Source organism: Phalaenopsis equestris, unplaced genomic scaffold (genome assembly GCF_001263595.1).
Source record: "Phalaenopsis equestris unplaced genomic scaffold, ASM126359v1 Scaffold000054, whole genome shotgun sequence".
Taxonomy (NCBI): domain Eukaryota; kingdom Viridiplantae; phylum Streptophyta; class Magnoliopsida; order Asparagales; family Orchidaceae; genus Phalaenopsis; species Phalaenopsis equestris.
Window position 1 is genome coordinate 2575126 of NW_018164496.1, and position 15677 is coordinate 2590802.

Sequence of the window (15677 nt, forward strand, 5' to 3'; positions counted from 1 at the left end):
ACATACACTAAATTTCACAACTTAATTTGCAGAAGCCACTTAATGGCTTTTATTCAGACTAAATATTCCTCGCACCATGACATAAAGAACCCTCACATAATACACAAACATATATAAAAAATATATTTATATAATCACATAATAATTTTCTTCAATATGGCCAGAACATGAAAGCCTGATCATCTACTGGAAATCCATAGTCATTTGAACCATCTCCAGGCTTCAGAAAATTGTAAGGTTCAACCTCCCCGCCGGCGTGGGAGACGTCGGACAGGTCCGGCTCGAAAACGTTGGAGGAAACCGCCGGTTCGAAGAGCTGGGAGCGGCCGACCTCGTCGGCGCAATGGGGGCTGTCCGAGTCGATGACGACGCTGTTCGTTGAGCTCAGATCCTCTTGCTTGAATCGTAAAACTGGCGATACGCCGGCATTCATAATCGCCGCCTTGGACGATGAATCAGACTCTGGTTTTGGCGACGGAGGAGAGGATTCTTCGAGCTTGAGGAAAGCTTCGGTGTTCTCCTTGAGGAGAAGCTTGTTTGTAAGATGAGCTGCCTATGAGAGTGAAGTTGAAGAGGCTCATTATTGCATTCATAACCTTCAATTTGCATGTAATGTTACATTGGAAACAAATTGAGTTGATAATAAATAGGAAGATTAATACCACTTTACCCATATATTTACATATAAACTTTGATATTTATATTAAAACCAGATGAATTTTACTTTTGAAGGGTTGGTGATTTGCGTGAGATGAAAAATATTTACATGCATACCACACAATTGTTATCTATTTGCATATCTAACACATTAACTTTCATATTTACATACATACTACAATTTTTTGCATCACACCAAAATTATAATTTTTCTTAACTTTTTAAAAGCAGAACACTGTCTTTTTTTGCTCAAGTTGTTCATGCCAAAATGTCATAAATGTAATTTCGTTGGACTCTACTTTAAATTTTATTATTATTACTATTATTATTTAAATTTTGATTGCATATTCACCGTAGATCACCCTGATCTACGATGTAGATCGGATAACGCATGCATCCGTATGCAATAATTTTTCGATGGTTGTGATGAAAAAAAAATGTTCAAGCCATATATTTAAAGTTTAGGCGTTTAACATGTTATATTAAATATTTTGGGAGGTTGATGTACAAAAATCACAAAAATATTAGCTAATGAAGTTAGTATACCTCTGATTGGAGAATCTCCTTCTCCTTGAGGAGATTCTCATAGTCAGCTTTGAGAGAATTGTAGTTGGCTTTCAGAGACTCATAGTCTTTCTCCAACTGTTTGGTTTTCCACCGTGCGCGGCGGTTCTGAAACCATATCGCCACCTGCCGGGGCTGCAGGCCAAGCTCCTTTGAGAGCTGGATTTTTCGCTCCGGATCGAGCTTGTTGTCGAGCTCAAAGAATCTCTCTAAAAATTTGACCTGATCGACGGCGAGCCGCCTTTTCTTCTCCGGCTGATGAAGATACTCTTCAGCGTCTTCATCACCAACCTCTTCCGCGTCGAGCCGACGGCAGACATCTTCAAAATTCAGCATGGATGTTGAAGCTGAAGCAAAGGAGAAACTTTTAGGTGCTGTCTGGCAATATATGAGAATTACTAGGATTTAGTAAATCCCACAAATCTCTGAATGGATTAAAACTGAAAAACTGTCTAGCAACGGATTTAATAAATTCTGTAAATCCAGTGAAATTGTTTGTCAGTAGCTGCGCTTAAATCCAAAGCGCGCAAAATTAAATCCACGGATTCATATATATGATTTACTAAAACCCAGATTTAAGATTGAAATCTGGAAAATCCGAGTTTACTGCCTAAATACTGCTCTAAATCAATTACCAGACAGCCCCTTCGGCCGAAATGGAACCATAAAAGGTTAAATTTTTATTTTAATCGGCATATATATTGATAAGAAATAAAGATTGAATAACAATCGAACAAAAAAAAAATTGGATTCAGATTAAAAACTAGCAAAAACATTCACTGAACTCAACTTTGAATCCAAGAAAGAGACAAGCTTTGAAGAAAGCAACAATAATGGAAGCTCAGGTTTCTCGGAGAAGAAAAGGTGAAAGCTTTACCTTGGAAACCACCGGAGCTGGAACCAAGCAGCGCCTGGATGGTATCAGGCGAAACCCCTTCTTTCTGCAGCAAAACAGCAACTTTTGAACCACCATGAACTCTTCTCCCCAACATCTCCACCCTCTTCAACTTCACCAGATTCAGCTCCACGAACTGATTAAAAAGATCACTTTTTTCCTTCTTCAGGAGGTTTCAAGCCCAGCTAAGCTTACAAAGCCATGGTTTTTACTGCAGCTTCCCTTCTGTTCTCCTTCACATCTTATGGCGGAAGAAACTTGTGACCTTGATGACAGAAGCATGGCAGAATCCCACCTTGAAAGAAGAACCCAATCCCATCCCTTGCGGAAACAAGTTCTTCACGATAAACAGAGCAAAACGGAGTATCAGATTTGTAGGAAATAAGAGAGCGCTGTTTGCTCTGACTTCAAGAACTGAGCCTCTCTCTCTATCTCTCTGCTTCCTATTGGGGTTGGGCATGGCTACAAGGGGCTATAAGTGGAGGGGAGCATCTCTGGTCTTTTCGTGCCGCAGCTTCTGTCTTCTACTGCTGCACGCATAATGTGAAATGACGAAAAGTGCCCTGTTATGTGGATAAGTTTTGCCCCATTGGCAATCCGTGGGGAATATTTAACCTTTTCTTTTTTTCTTTTTGTGAATTTACTTTCTACCACTTTAGCTAACTTTACTTCCTAAATTTACGAAAGATGAAGCTTTTTTAAAATATATATATAATTTTGCGACATTTGCATAGATAGAAATCAAATTTATATGTATTCTAATATCTACACTTAATTTTTTTTTTTGCATTTATACCGCGCAATAGGGGTGTAAATTATATTTCGAGCTCAAAAAGTGTGTTCGTGTTCGGCTCGTTTGTATTAACAAACATAATTATGTAGTCATAAGACAATAAGGGTTTGAGTAAGATTTAGTTATTCACGAACAAAGAGTTCTATTAAAAAACATAATTATGTAGTCATAAGATAATAAGGATTTGAGTAAGATTTAAAAATTATTATTTATATTAAAACATCATTTGAATCTAATTTAATAATTTTTATTCTATTTTATTAATCAATATTTTAATTGGTTATAAATCTTTGTAGCCTAGTAGTAAATTAGATTTTTTTAAAATACTACTTTATATTTGGTTATAAATCTTTGTAGCCAAAACGAGCCGAACACGAACGAACACATCTTAGTTCGTGTTCGGCTCATTAACTTATAGGACAAAATTAACGAGCCGAACACGGCCTTCTTAACGAGTCGAACACGAGCTGTTCGCAAACAGCGAGCCGTTTTGACAGCCCTACCGCACAAACTATTTTGGGTTATGTAAAAAGTATCACCTTTTTATTTTTTATTTTAAAAGAAATGCATATTTTCAGGTATAGATAATATGTAACATATGTAAAAATTAAAGTTTAGTTGTTAGAATATGCATTCACTTTTTTGGGTGATGGAATGCATGAGTAATATTACTGATAAGATATGACAAAATTAATAACCATGCAGCAATCGTGCGTTGATATTATTGACAATGGTGAGTAATGAGGTGCGCAAACATTAGTGTGGTTGAACTTACATCGATCAATTTATTATATAATAATTTATGTTTATATTATTAATAATAAATGTGATCAGCATCTATGTTGATGTTGTCGTGAAGTAAGTATATATATTTAAAGCCACTTCAAAGGAGTAAAATCACACGGATTAGATAAATCTAAAACAAAAAATTAAGGCACAACAAAATAATTTAAAATAAAAATATATTGATATGCCTCCAACAAATTTTCATCATGCGGCATAAATTTTGAGACGTGACATGAATCTCGAGACAATCTTTTGAGCAAGAAACATTCAAACTTCAAGTAAGATTCGTCCAAAGCTCCAATTTCAGCAAACTTTTAGCGAACTGATCGACTCGATGAGACGGATCTAATGATATAAAAACTAGTTCGACCATACTCAAATCAAGCCCAAATCAAGTCATTAAACCATTACTGAAATATTTTCGGACACATTTGGAATATCAAACGTATGTCGACACTAGCAAGCATATACTCGAATCGAGTGTCTTGACAATACAAATCCAACAAGCCTAATATAACTCAATTTCGACAACGTCAAGGCACTCAGATGTCCATCAAACATTGTTTGATCTTAGGAAGCTCTCTTGACCGTCCGATTAAATTGTTTCATATTTCCGCATTAATGACACCCAGAATACTATTAATAGACCCCTACCACTCTCATGAGGGAGGAGCTAAAAATGAGAGAGTCTGAGGTCTTAAGGAGGGGCTGCAACTCAGCATCACCATTGACCGACGTTGATCACCACCGACCATCGTCGATCTCCATCGACCACAGTCGTCCGTTGTCCACCACCACTGATCGTTGTCATCCACCACCAACTAAACACTGCCAGCCAATATTATATATCGGAAAATCTAGTAACCATTTTCTGTTTGTGAGACAAGAGCACATCATTACGGTCCATGTTCCAACAACAACCTACTTGGTAACAGCTTATGCAGTTCCCGACTGCCCCCCCCCACGACCTAAGGAAGTCATTCATATTGGCCTCAAAGCCCTATGTTGTTCACAGCTCGTGCAATTCTTGACATCAGGCCCTGTGGCCTACGGACGTCATTCATATTGGCCCCAACGACTTATGTGGTTCACAACTCGTGCAACTTCTGTCTTCGACCCCCATGACCTATGAATGCTATTCATACTCGTCCCAACATCCTACGTGGTTCATAACTCGTACACCGCCTAACTCCAACCTCCACGACCTACGCACGTCATTTATACTCACCCCAACAACCTACATGGTTCAAAGCTCGTACAACTCCCGCTCTGCCCCCCGCGACCTTTGGACGTCATTCATACTCACCTCTATGACCTACATGATTCGCAACTCATGTAGTTCATGGCTTTGATCCCCACAGTCTATGGAAGTCACCACTACTCACCACTAAGATCTACGCAACCAACTACGACTTATGTGATTTGCAGCTCCTGCAACTGCTTGTTACGAATTCTCTAGCCAATCAATGCTTCTGAAGCAACCATCTACAACACTCACAATGAACTACTATCTCAATAACTTTATAATTTTATCTTTCCAAATTTAGGAGAAGAATGAACTTGTGTAATTATAATTCATAGTAGATTATTTCAACTAGACTAGATCCCGTGGTTATTCCCCTTTTCAAGGGTTTTCCACGTAAAAAGTCAAGGTGTCTCATTTTGTTTCTTTTTTTCATGCGTGATGCGTTATCGTGCAACGCTAATACGATAATCAATTACTCAACCGCCACAAATCTTCTAGCACGCATCACACTCCAATATTTTAATGTGAAAAAATTCGAGAATGAGAAAAAACCATGGAGCCGCGCCACTAATAAGGGTTTGTTTTGAGCAATTGTAGCTTAATAATATGCTGATGCGCAACAGCTGCCACAGAAGCTGCAGCTATGAAACTATTGCGGATAAGTTGAATGTCTATTTATTTTTTACAGTTTGAAAACAGCTGTAATGCATCTGTTTTTGGCAAATGATCAATTTTTTCTTGTATAATAATGTTGATTTGCAACAAAAATGTTAATATCAAAACATTTTATACTTTAAAATAAAAAATCCAGTGCACACCATTGCAAACTAAAAAATAGATATTTCATTTAACATTGAGTATCATGATTACTAAATCAAGAAAAATACTATTAAAATAATAATTAATAATATGATAATATTATTTTTTAAATGCATTCAACGTGTCACAAGCTAAGCCATCCTCCATGATACTCTTCATGCCAGATCATACTCGGCGGTAAAATCTTCTAATCTATCTATCAACCAAAAATAATCATCGTTTTCCATGATTCTTTGTGGGCACATGTAAAAATTATCTCCCGTAGCTATGTGACTGACGTGAATTTAGCATGGAACTTTGAAGTCCACATTAGCAGTGCAATTATTGGGAGATACCAGAAATCTTCGAGTTCATCTTTCCTAAATGCTTCCATTAAACATAAAACAAGTACATATTAATAACAAAAATAATTAATTATTATTTTATGCAACTGCGAGGTCTCAAAGAACTCAGTATAGTAACCAACAAATTTGTCATTGTAATAAGACAATATATTTTATAACAAATATGTTTTTGGTTGTTTTTAACCCACATAATACCAAGTTTGTGTATATCACATATGTATATTACCAAAAAAGACCATAAAAAAAAACTTAAGAAACCGTAGCACAAAAAAAATGAGAATAACTTGGTTACCTTCATTAGGATTTTACATGTGACACCAAACAATAACGAAAAATAGGTCATCCAGAAGAACTTATAAGGCCAAACATCTCACCATATACCTTTAAAACCCATCAAAATAAAAAAAGAAGTTGAAGGAATAAAAACACTTACAAATTGCATAAAAGCTAATACAATCAATATCAAACATACAAGAAATGTAAAAACATTGAAACAATAAACAATAATTTTCTTCAACACTCATTACAATTAATAATATGTAAAAATTCTAATCACTCTCAAACTACACAACCATAATTCGTTCCCTCAACTATTTCATATTGTTTGCACATTTTCCCCCTTTAATACATGTCTCAGGAACATCATTTTCGGCATTTAACAAAGACTATCGAAGACGGTATTCATATGCCTCGGTAGAAATATTTTCATAATCCTCATCCATCTTATGAAATTTGATGTCATCGTGAGAATGATGTTGCACAATGTAATTATGAGGATTCCTCGTGAAATCACAATCCGCACCTGTTTTGAAAATGGATAAGACGACATATCCTGAAGTATGACTCATTTTCTCTTTCAAACATCAAAAGTCTCATCAATAACAACGCATAAGAATGAATGTTTTTTGTTGAACGTTTTATTCTTGCCCGTGTGATATTGCTGACTCGATTAAAGTCAGGTAAGTAATATATCATGTCAGGATATAGCTTAAGACATCTTCGCTGCAATAGATACCCAACATCGACAAAATATATTATCTTGTGTGAATTGAAAGATTAGTGTTGAAGGAAAAAAATAAGTATGAGAGTAGTTTGATCTCAAGCGAACCTGTTGGTGAATTTGAGAAGTTGTATTTGTTATTTTATGTTGTTGATTTAAAATTCGACTGTCATGTGCACTGTTTTCTCAACTGGTCATGAAAAAATTTAAGCATATGTTGAAGTCACATACTGTCATGACATTCTGTGTCAGAGACCCACATCGACCGATGAATACGATTTTCTCATTATTTGGAACATATGCATCATCATGTGTTTCATCGATTGCTCCAATATAATTCTAAAAGACAACAAAAGCCTACATAATTACAAAATTTATATGAAAATTGAATGTTATAAATATAAGAAATTGCTTTAAAGTATGACATATAACATATATCGTGTGAAATTTATGTAGGGGTCTGTTTAAACGTAGAATATGTTGGTTTTATGACTTGCAAAGAAAAACTGACAAGAGTATTCAACCTTACTAAGAAGTATCTACAAATCATTTTGTGTTCACATCGCTTTATAGCTCATCGCATCAATTCATTATGCAATAATATGTAGAGGGTTATTGCTAACATCTCTCGCGAAGTTGTATGGATGAACTACAAATTTCATAATTTCAGTCTAGTTTCTCTAACATATTCATGCGAAATATGTTGTTCAATCTCGTTGGGGATCTGCAAGCAACAACTGACTGACTAAATAACTGAAGTACGGTCAGCAGTCGTTCCAACAAAGACCTTATACTCCATTTTTCTCTTCTCTTCTCTTCTCATTCACTCGATCCCTAAACTCTTGGAGCATGTTCACAAAAAAACAATTTGGTATCCAACAATATTTGATATCTGCTTTATTTGATTTGTGTATCTTGTGAGACATTTTTTTTAATGTTGATATGTATTTTGTTTTTGTTTTTTTTTTCTCGAGACATATTTTGGATGTTTGATATATATATTTATTCTTTTATTGCTCCTTGAGATTTTTTTTGAGTATAATACTTGATTACCGATATACATGCAATAGCCGTATATATATATATATATTGATTTATTGTTGTTTTAATTTACGAGCAATTTTATTCACATTAAATGATGTCTACTGTAATTAATTAATTATCATGCATTTATGCAATTGGATATTAAGTAATATTTTTTATTGTTTTAATTACACATTTTTTTTATTTGATGTTAATATTTTTTATGTTTACTCCTTTTTAGATAAACAATTGAATAAATTAGCATAGATGAATAGATTAAGGAATCAAGATTGCTATCCGTTAAGAAAATGTTAGTCATTTAAATGAAATTGTTTAATTTTACATATAATTTTTATTTATGATATATTTTTTATACTACATGTACTATGACATTATTATTTCGCGTAATTTATATTTAATATTATTGTAGATTTATTATGTCACATAGTTCAACATTTGGTTCAAGCCTGGTTGAACCTATGGATCAAACCCGGTTCAATCGTTGAACCTTAAACCTCATTCTCTAACTGTTCAACGTTCGACCTAGTTTTCAAAGCCTTGGATTTAGAGACATTGTGTTGCTTTCAATTATTAAATGCAATTACATTTTTACTATGTCAACAAAGAAGTGAAGCCGTCGAAATTGGAGTGGGGTTCGCCATAGAAGAGGTGAGGGTTTGCTATGAGAAGATGGTTTGTAAGGAGGATATGGCTTGCCATTGGGCTGCCATAAGTAGGAGATGCAGGATTAAGAAGAGCGAGGTTGAATGTAGAAGCAAACCCTATGGTAAGGTCTACTTACGATAGACAAGGGTTTGTCGTTGGGAGCCATGATTGACGTAGGAAATAATCAAAATGCTCGACGATAAGGTGACAATGACGAAACGATTAGGTGACATCAGCCTACCAATTAGGTAACAATGACGAAATAATTAAGAGACAATGGTAAGTATATTAGTTAATTTTGCCCCAACGAAATCGCATGAAGCGAACATGTCTACTTGCGATAGACAAGGGTTTGTCGTTGGGAGCCATGATTGACGTAGGAAATAATCAAGTTGCTCGACGATAAAGTGACAATGACGAAACGATTAGGTGACATCAGCCTACCAATTAGGTAACAATGACGAAATAATTAAGAGACAATGGTAAGTATATTAGTTAATTTTGCCCCAACGAAATCGCATGACGCGAACATGTCGCTGCAACCACATTTCGATCGAACATGTTTGCAGAATCACAGGCAAAACATATGAAACAAATGAGCAAATATTACGCGTGACAACCAAACGCTCAGACGATGGTCTGAATAGGCCACCATGCAATCCATGATGACGTGATACCATCCGAAACATTATTTAAACTTAGCGTTCGATTTACGTGCGACAACCAAACGCTTAAATCCATGATGACGTGATGTCAATAATATTTTATTGAAAGAAATCAAGAGCTTCACGTCTTCTTCACCAAATGACACCTTAAAGTTATAAGTAAAAATAATTTAGTTTTGAATTTACTTTTTTTATTTTAAAGATTAGATACAATACAATTAAATATGAGAATTAAAGATTTTTATAAATTATATGTGAACAAAAAATGTGGTTTCCAAACACACTTTTAATTTTTGTATTACGTAAATATTAGTTTCTCACTTTCTAAGGGCAGCTTCAACGAACCAACATCACACTAAACCCTAGATCCTGAGATTCCGATGGACGATTATAGGCGCTTTCGGTCGATCCCGGACGACCGCAAGTTCTGCTCAGTCTGCTCCATGCTCCACTACCCCTTCTGCCCTCCGCCTCCGGCATTCACCGGTGACAGCCTCCGCTGCCGACCCCCCGATTTCTGTCCACCTCTTTTCGACCGCCCTTTATACAACTCATCACAGTCGAGCGGAGTGGAATTATTCCGGCCGCCTTCGTACCGACCGATTTTTCTCCAAGAAGAGGCGATTGATCAGGAGAGTTTCCGGAAGAGGATGCGGGTGGAAGATCCGGAGATCAGAGTTTTCCCTTACTTCCAGCCTTTAAATCTAGGTTTGTCAGTGGATGATGAGCGGAGGTTGAATCTGATCCGCGATCATGGGAGGGAAGGTTCCACGCTGATGCACGATGAGCGTCATTGGAATAATAATAGCGATTACCGGATAGATCGGGATGATCGCGATCCGTTGCAGAAGCATTTCGGTGGTGGTGGAATTGATCATGGGTTATCGGAATCTGAAGTTTATCATCGTGATGGACGTTACCAAGCTAAGGTTTACGAAGGATATCCGAATCAGCCAATATGTAATTCGAATAGGGAAGATAGGAGAGATTTTAATCGGATGGAGTTTGGGCCTGATAGAAGAGTGTCCTTTGATGCACAAATTGGGGGCGGCTTCTCGTACGGGCTAAATGCTCATCTAGACAGAAATTCGCAGATATCTCGGTTTCGAGGACCTAACGAAATTTTGACTGGTTCGCAAAACTTTGGATCTGTTGTGCCAGGGGAGTCTTGTCTAAAGGATTCATGGAGGCCTTCCAAAGATTATGAAACTTCAGGAGTTGGAAACTTCCATGATCAGCAGCAGACTCCTTATTCTACGAATAATGGTCACAACGCTTTACGAGTTGGAAACTTCCATGATCGGCAGCAGGCTCATCCTATGATGAGTAGCTATCCCCTTTTGCCAAAGCAACCTTCACATCTTCATAATGATGATTATCTAACTGCTCCTTATCACCAAGACCATGCTACTCAAAGTTACATGGAAAGCAAATCTGAGTTTTATAAACAGCAGGGGGAAATTATGGGAAATTGCTTAGACCACCGGCGTCCAATTTCAGTTCAATTTCAAATACCTTCGGATCCACAGACTTATCCTGCTGTGGAGCAACTGGGTGCTCACGCTAATAAACATGCAGGCTATACACCTACAGTGGTCGAAGTTAACCATGCAATGCGCACGTCCATGCCAGAGCATGGTCATACTTCTCAAGCATATCCTCCTCTTCCACTACAGCCTCCTTTTCCCGATGCTAACCATGTGATAGGCACATCCATGCCAGATAATGGGCATACTTCTCAAGCCTATCCTCCTGTTCCACTACAACCTCTTTTCCCTATACAGACCGAGTCATCTATATCAAGTCTCCAACCGTCATCCTCTTCATTAGCAACGATTTCCATTGTAGGTCCTGTTCAAGCGAATACAACCTCTTTTCCCTATACAGACCGAGTCATCTCTATCAAGTCTCCAACCGTCATCCTCTTCATCAGCAACGATTTCCATTGTAGGTCCTGTTCAAGCGAACTCTTCAGCTAAGAGGCTGCTGTCAGTTTATGGCTCTCAAACTTTGTCACAGGGAGAGTTTTATAGCGATCCTCCTGTGCAGGCATCCAATGGGTTAGCTAGTGAGGTATCGTTAACTGCTGCTTTCATTAGTATAGTTAGCTTGTTTTGCTCCTTCAGTTTTGAAAATACTTGCAGATAATGTTAGATTGATTTTGATACACTGTTAGAACCAACAGTTATCACACAAACAATCTCCAACTCACTGAAGAGTGGATTTTCATATGTTGCAATTAACTACAAAATTCGTTGGCAGTTAACTAAAGGAAGATTTACATACATACCACTCAATTCTAATGTATTTACATATCAAAACATCAATTTTTACATATATGGTACCTGACCTATGCATAAAAAGGCGTATTTCTCTTTTTAAAAGATAAAATAATGGCATTTTTGATGTGATAACTAAAGATTTGGGTTGTATAAATAAAAAAATCAATGTTTAGGTGTTAGAGATGTAAAAACATAAGAATTTGATGGTTTGTATGTAAATTCTGCTTTAACTAAATTATTGTCAACATTTCCATTTTAGTTTCCAACAAAAACATTTTGTATCATACTTGGCAAAATTAAGGGCTGTAACTAGCATTGCATATTTGAAGGGTTTTTTTTTTTTCTTGATGAAAATTGTTATTAGGATGCCGCGGTTTAAAAGAGTAGATGCTCTAGAAGTCAATCATTTGGATGCCTTTGAAGGCATCTGTTTCATCATAATATTAAGGTCTGTTTGGGACAGCTGCAGCTCAGCTGCCGCCTTGAGAAGCTGCTATGCAGAAGATGCTGTGGATAAACTGGCTGGTTGTTTGTTTATTGCTATTTGAAAATAACTACAACATTATAAATGACCATTCTGCCCCTGTTTAGTAATGTTATTTACAACAAAACTGTCATCGTAATATATTTGATACTTTATAAGCAAAATTCACCTTAGAACAATGCAAAAAGTAAGATATACACCACAATTAACAAAGAACACTATCATTACTAAAATAAAAAAAAGACTATTAAAATAATATTTAATAATATAATAATATTATTTTTAAAATGGAGAAGACGTATGCCAAGAGTCAGACCGTTCTCTAGGGATACTATCTATTCCCGATCACTCCTGGCGGTGGAATCGACCGACCTATCTGCCCAGTGGAAGAAGTCACAATTCTCTGCGAGTCTCCGCAGACACCTTTTGAACTGTCTCACATCGACCGACCTATCTACCCAGTGGAAGAAGTCAAAATTCTCTACGAGTCTCCGCAGACACCTTTTGAACTGTCTCACATATCTATGTGACCGACTTGACATCAACAGGGAATCCCCTGAAGTCCACAATGACACAACAATCCTCGGGAGGTACTAGAAATCTTCGAGCTCATCTTTGCTGAATGCTTTAAAAGACAATCAATTAGTTATAACACAAGTAGAAATGTTTTTTAGAAATAATTAATTAAGTAAGCGTGAGGTCTCAGAGAACTCAATATACCAACTAACGAACCTGTTAATATAAGAAGACAAAAAACCTTATAAAAAAAGTTATTGGTTGCCTTTAACCCACGTAATACCAAATTCGCGTGTCATATATGCATATCACCAAAAAAATGTCATCTAGAAGAACCAGAAAAATTGTAGCATCGAAAATAAGAGGGAAACTTGGTCTCCTTCTGTAAGATTTCATATGTGACACCAATCAATATCGACAATCAGACCATCCAGAAGAACTTAGAAGGTGTAACACCTCATCATGAGCCTCTCAAACTCACAATAAAAAGAAATGAAACAAGAAAAAAATATTTACAAACATCGTAGAAAACTCAATTATAATCAAATGTACAAGAAACAAAAATAAACATGAACTGTATAAAATAAATAAGTTAAAATTGATAAAAGAGCTATATAATTTCAGTTTTGTGTATATGCGAAGTCTTAAAGAACTCATTATACCAACCAACAAATTTGTCACTACAAGAAGACAAGAGACTTTGTAAAAAAAAGGGTTTTTGATTGCTTTTAACCCACGTAATACCAAGCTCGTGTGTGTCACATATATATATCACCAAAAAAGGTTATCTAGATGAACCTGAAAAGCTGCTGCATCGAAAAGAAGAGAGGAACTTAGTTATCTTCAATATGATTTCACACGTGACTCCAATTAATGCCAACGATCAAGCCATCTAGAAGAACCCGTAAGGTCTAACTTCTCATCATAGGCATCTCAAACTCATCAAAAGAAAAATAAAAGAAAGAAAAAAATAATATTTACAAACATCTTAAAAAACCCAACAATTAATGTTATATATGCAAGGAACGAAATTAATCATGAACTGTATAAAATAAATAAGAATCAGTCAATTTAGCATCCAACAATGATGTATGTGATCCGCTTTCTCAATTCAACAATTTCCCCAGCACCTTCGCCATTCTGGGTGCAACCTTCTTGTGATTCTCCTTATGCCCGTGGTATAGATTGTTCTTTTTGATATTTAAATACTTCAGACGAGACATGTAAATTATCATTGTCAGTCATGTTGAAGCCTACGTCAGTTCTCGAATGATGTCGTTAAATATAGTTATGAAGAGATATTTTGGCCACTTTAATCTGCATCTGTTTCGAAAATAGATATGTCATCATATAGTATGACCCATTTTTTTTCCACACTCAAAATGTTCTTTTAATTACACCGTGTAAGAACGAGTATTTTTTGTTAAATATTTCTTTCCTGCCCCGAGCAACATTGCTGGATCTTTTAAAGTCGGAAATGTAATATTTGATATCCAAAAATAATTTCAGATACCTCTTTTGTAAGAAACATCCAGCGTCGACCAGGTAATATTTGTATGTCGCAAATACAATAATTAATAATGAACTTACAAAATATATAATAATATGATTAATAGTTGAACAAATCTGGAGGTGGGTGAGGGAAGTTGTGCTTTCAATTTCTTGTGACGAAAGCGAATATACTTCTGTCTCGTGCATTGTCTTCCCAATCGGCCATAATAAAAATAAATCACATGTTAACATTACATGCCACCATCACATTTTGTGTTGGTGATTCACACCGCCCAATGAATGTGTCCCCTTCATTCTTGGATAAATGTGCATCCACGTTTGTTCTATCGATCACTCCAATACAATTCTGACAAATTAAACAAGATTGTGTAAATTACACGACTCATTTTGACTTCTGAAAATAATGAGTAAAAATATTTACCAAAAAAATGACATATACTGCGGGTCGGGTCATTTGCAATATTTATTGGAGTCATCTCAAATGTTGGATCCTACGACTTATAATATTTACCGACAAAATAACAAGAGACATCAACCCTACTGAAAAGTATTTGATGATTCTTTGATGAATGTTGAAATCACTCCATCGCTTCTGTCATCGATTCATTCTATGATAAAATGTAGAGGGTTGTTGCTAATATCTCTCTGGTTGTCATTCTAGAGGAGCCATGAAGTGAATATGTTCACACAGTTCAGGAAGATAAAATAATGAAAAGAAAGTTGTGTGAATATGTTCTTACCCTTCCAATTTCTCACCCCACTATTCATTCGAAGCGTCAATGGTGCATTTGATTGGATCACATCCCCAACATGTGGATCCTCATTTTAATTTCTTTCATAATTTTTAGTTCCTTGTCAACTGATCTCACTTGTTTTTCAGTTGCATCTTATTGTACTTCATTCCCGTCATTTCTTTGAACTTATTCATAAAATTTGTCACTTTTTCTTATTAAAATAGGTGACAGGTCTATTTCTCAGTTCAACTTCCTTAAGATAGATATGAAATATGAGTTTAACTTCTTTATCCCACATACCTGATGAACTGATTTCTTTAGCCTTAATCATCACGTTACTAGCCCAGAAAAAATGAAACATAAATATTGCATTACTAGCTTAGAAGAATACTTGCCACATCTCCACACACAACCATAGCCAACACAAAACCAACACAATCACACAACCACAAATCACAACCCCAAACACAATCACAACCCCAAACACAATCACAACCTCCACACTACGGCATCCATACACAACTATAGCCACCACACAACCACACCTACCTCCACACAAAACCACAGTCTTCACACACAACCACAACCACCATAACCTCCTCCACGCAGAACCACAACGTCCACACACAACCACAACTTCCACAACCACCACACACAATCACACAACTACAACCACGACCACCACACTTAT

General features: G+C 36.2%; 3 protein-coding genes across 5 annotated transcripts in view; 2 read left to right on the plus strand and 1 right to left on the minus strand.

Moving 5' to 3' along the window:
- Positions 1-15677, plus strand: part of LOC110019315 (ribose-phosphate pyrophosphokinase 4-like) — a 78284-nt gene that overhangs the window by 14136 nt on the left and 48471 nt on the right. The window lies entirely within an intron of this gene.
- On the minus strand, positions 7-2641 carry LOC110019227 (homeobox-leucine zipper protein HAT5-like). 2 transcript variants are annotated; one of them, XM_020716811.1, is made up of 3 exons: positions 2099-2641; positions 1204-1599; positions 7-553 (listed from the first exon to the last, which is right to left on the minus strand). In XM_020716811.1, exons 1-3 carry the CDS (start codon positions 2192-2194, stop codon positions 152-154), a joined length of 894 nt encoding a protein of 297 aa, XP_020572470.1. In that variant the 5' UTR covers positions 2195-2641; the 3' UTR covers positions 7-151. The 2 variants fall into 2 exon arrangements, with proteins under 2 accessions (XP_020572470.1, XP_020572471.1); XM_020716812.1 differs by having other exon boundaries at positions 1204-1568; positions 2099-2638.
- Positions 9754-15677, plus strand: part of LOC110019225 (YLP motif-containing protein 1) — a 35267-nt gene continuing 29343 nt past the window's right edge. For both annotated transcript variants that reach the window (XM_020716808.1, XM_020716809.1), the window contains exons 1-2: positions 9754-11306; positions 11410-11531. In XM_020716808.1, the coding sequence (XP_020572467.1) occupies positions 9839-11306; positions 11410-11531 (1590 nt within the window). In that variant the 5' untranslated portion in view covers positions 9754-9838. The remainder of the gene's footprint in view (positions 11307-11409; positions 11532-15677) is intronic.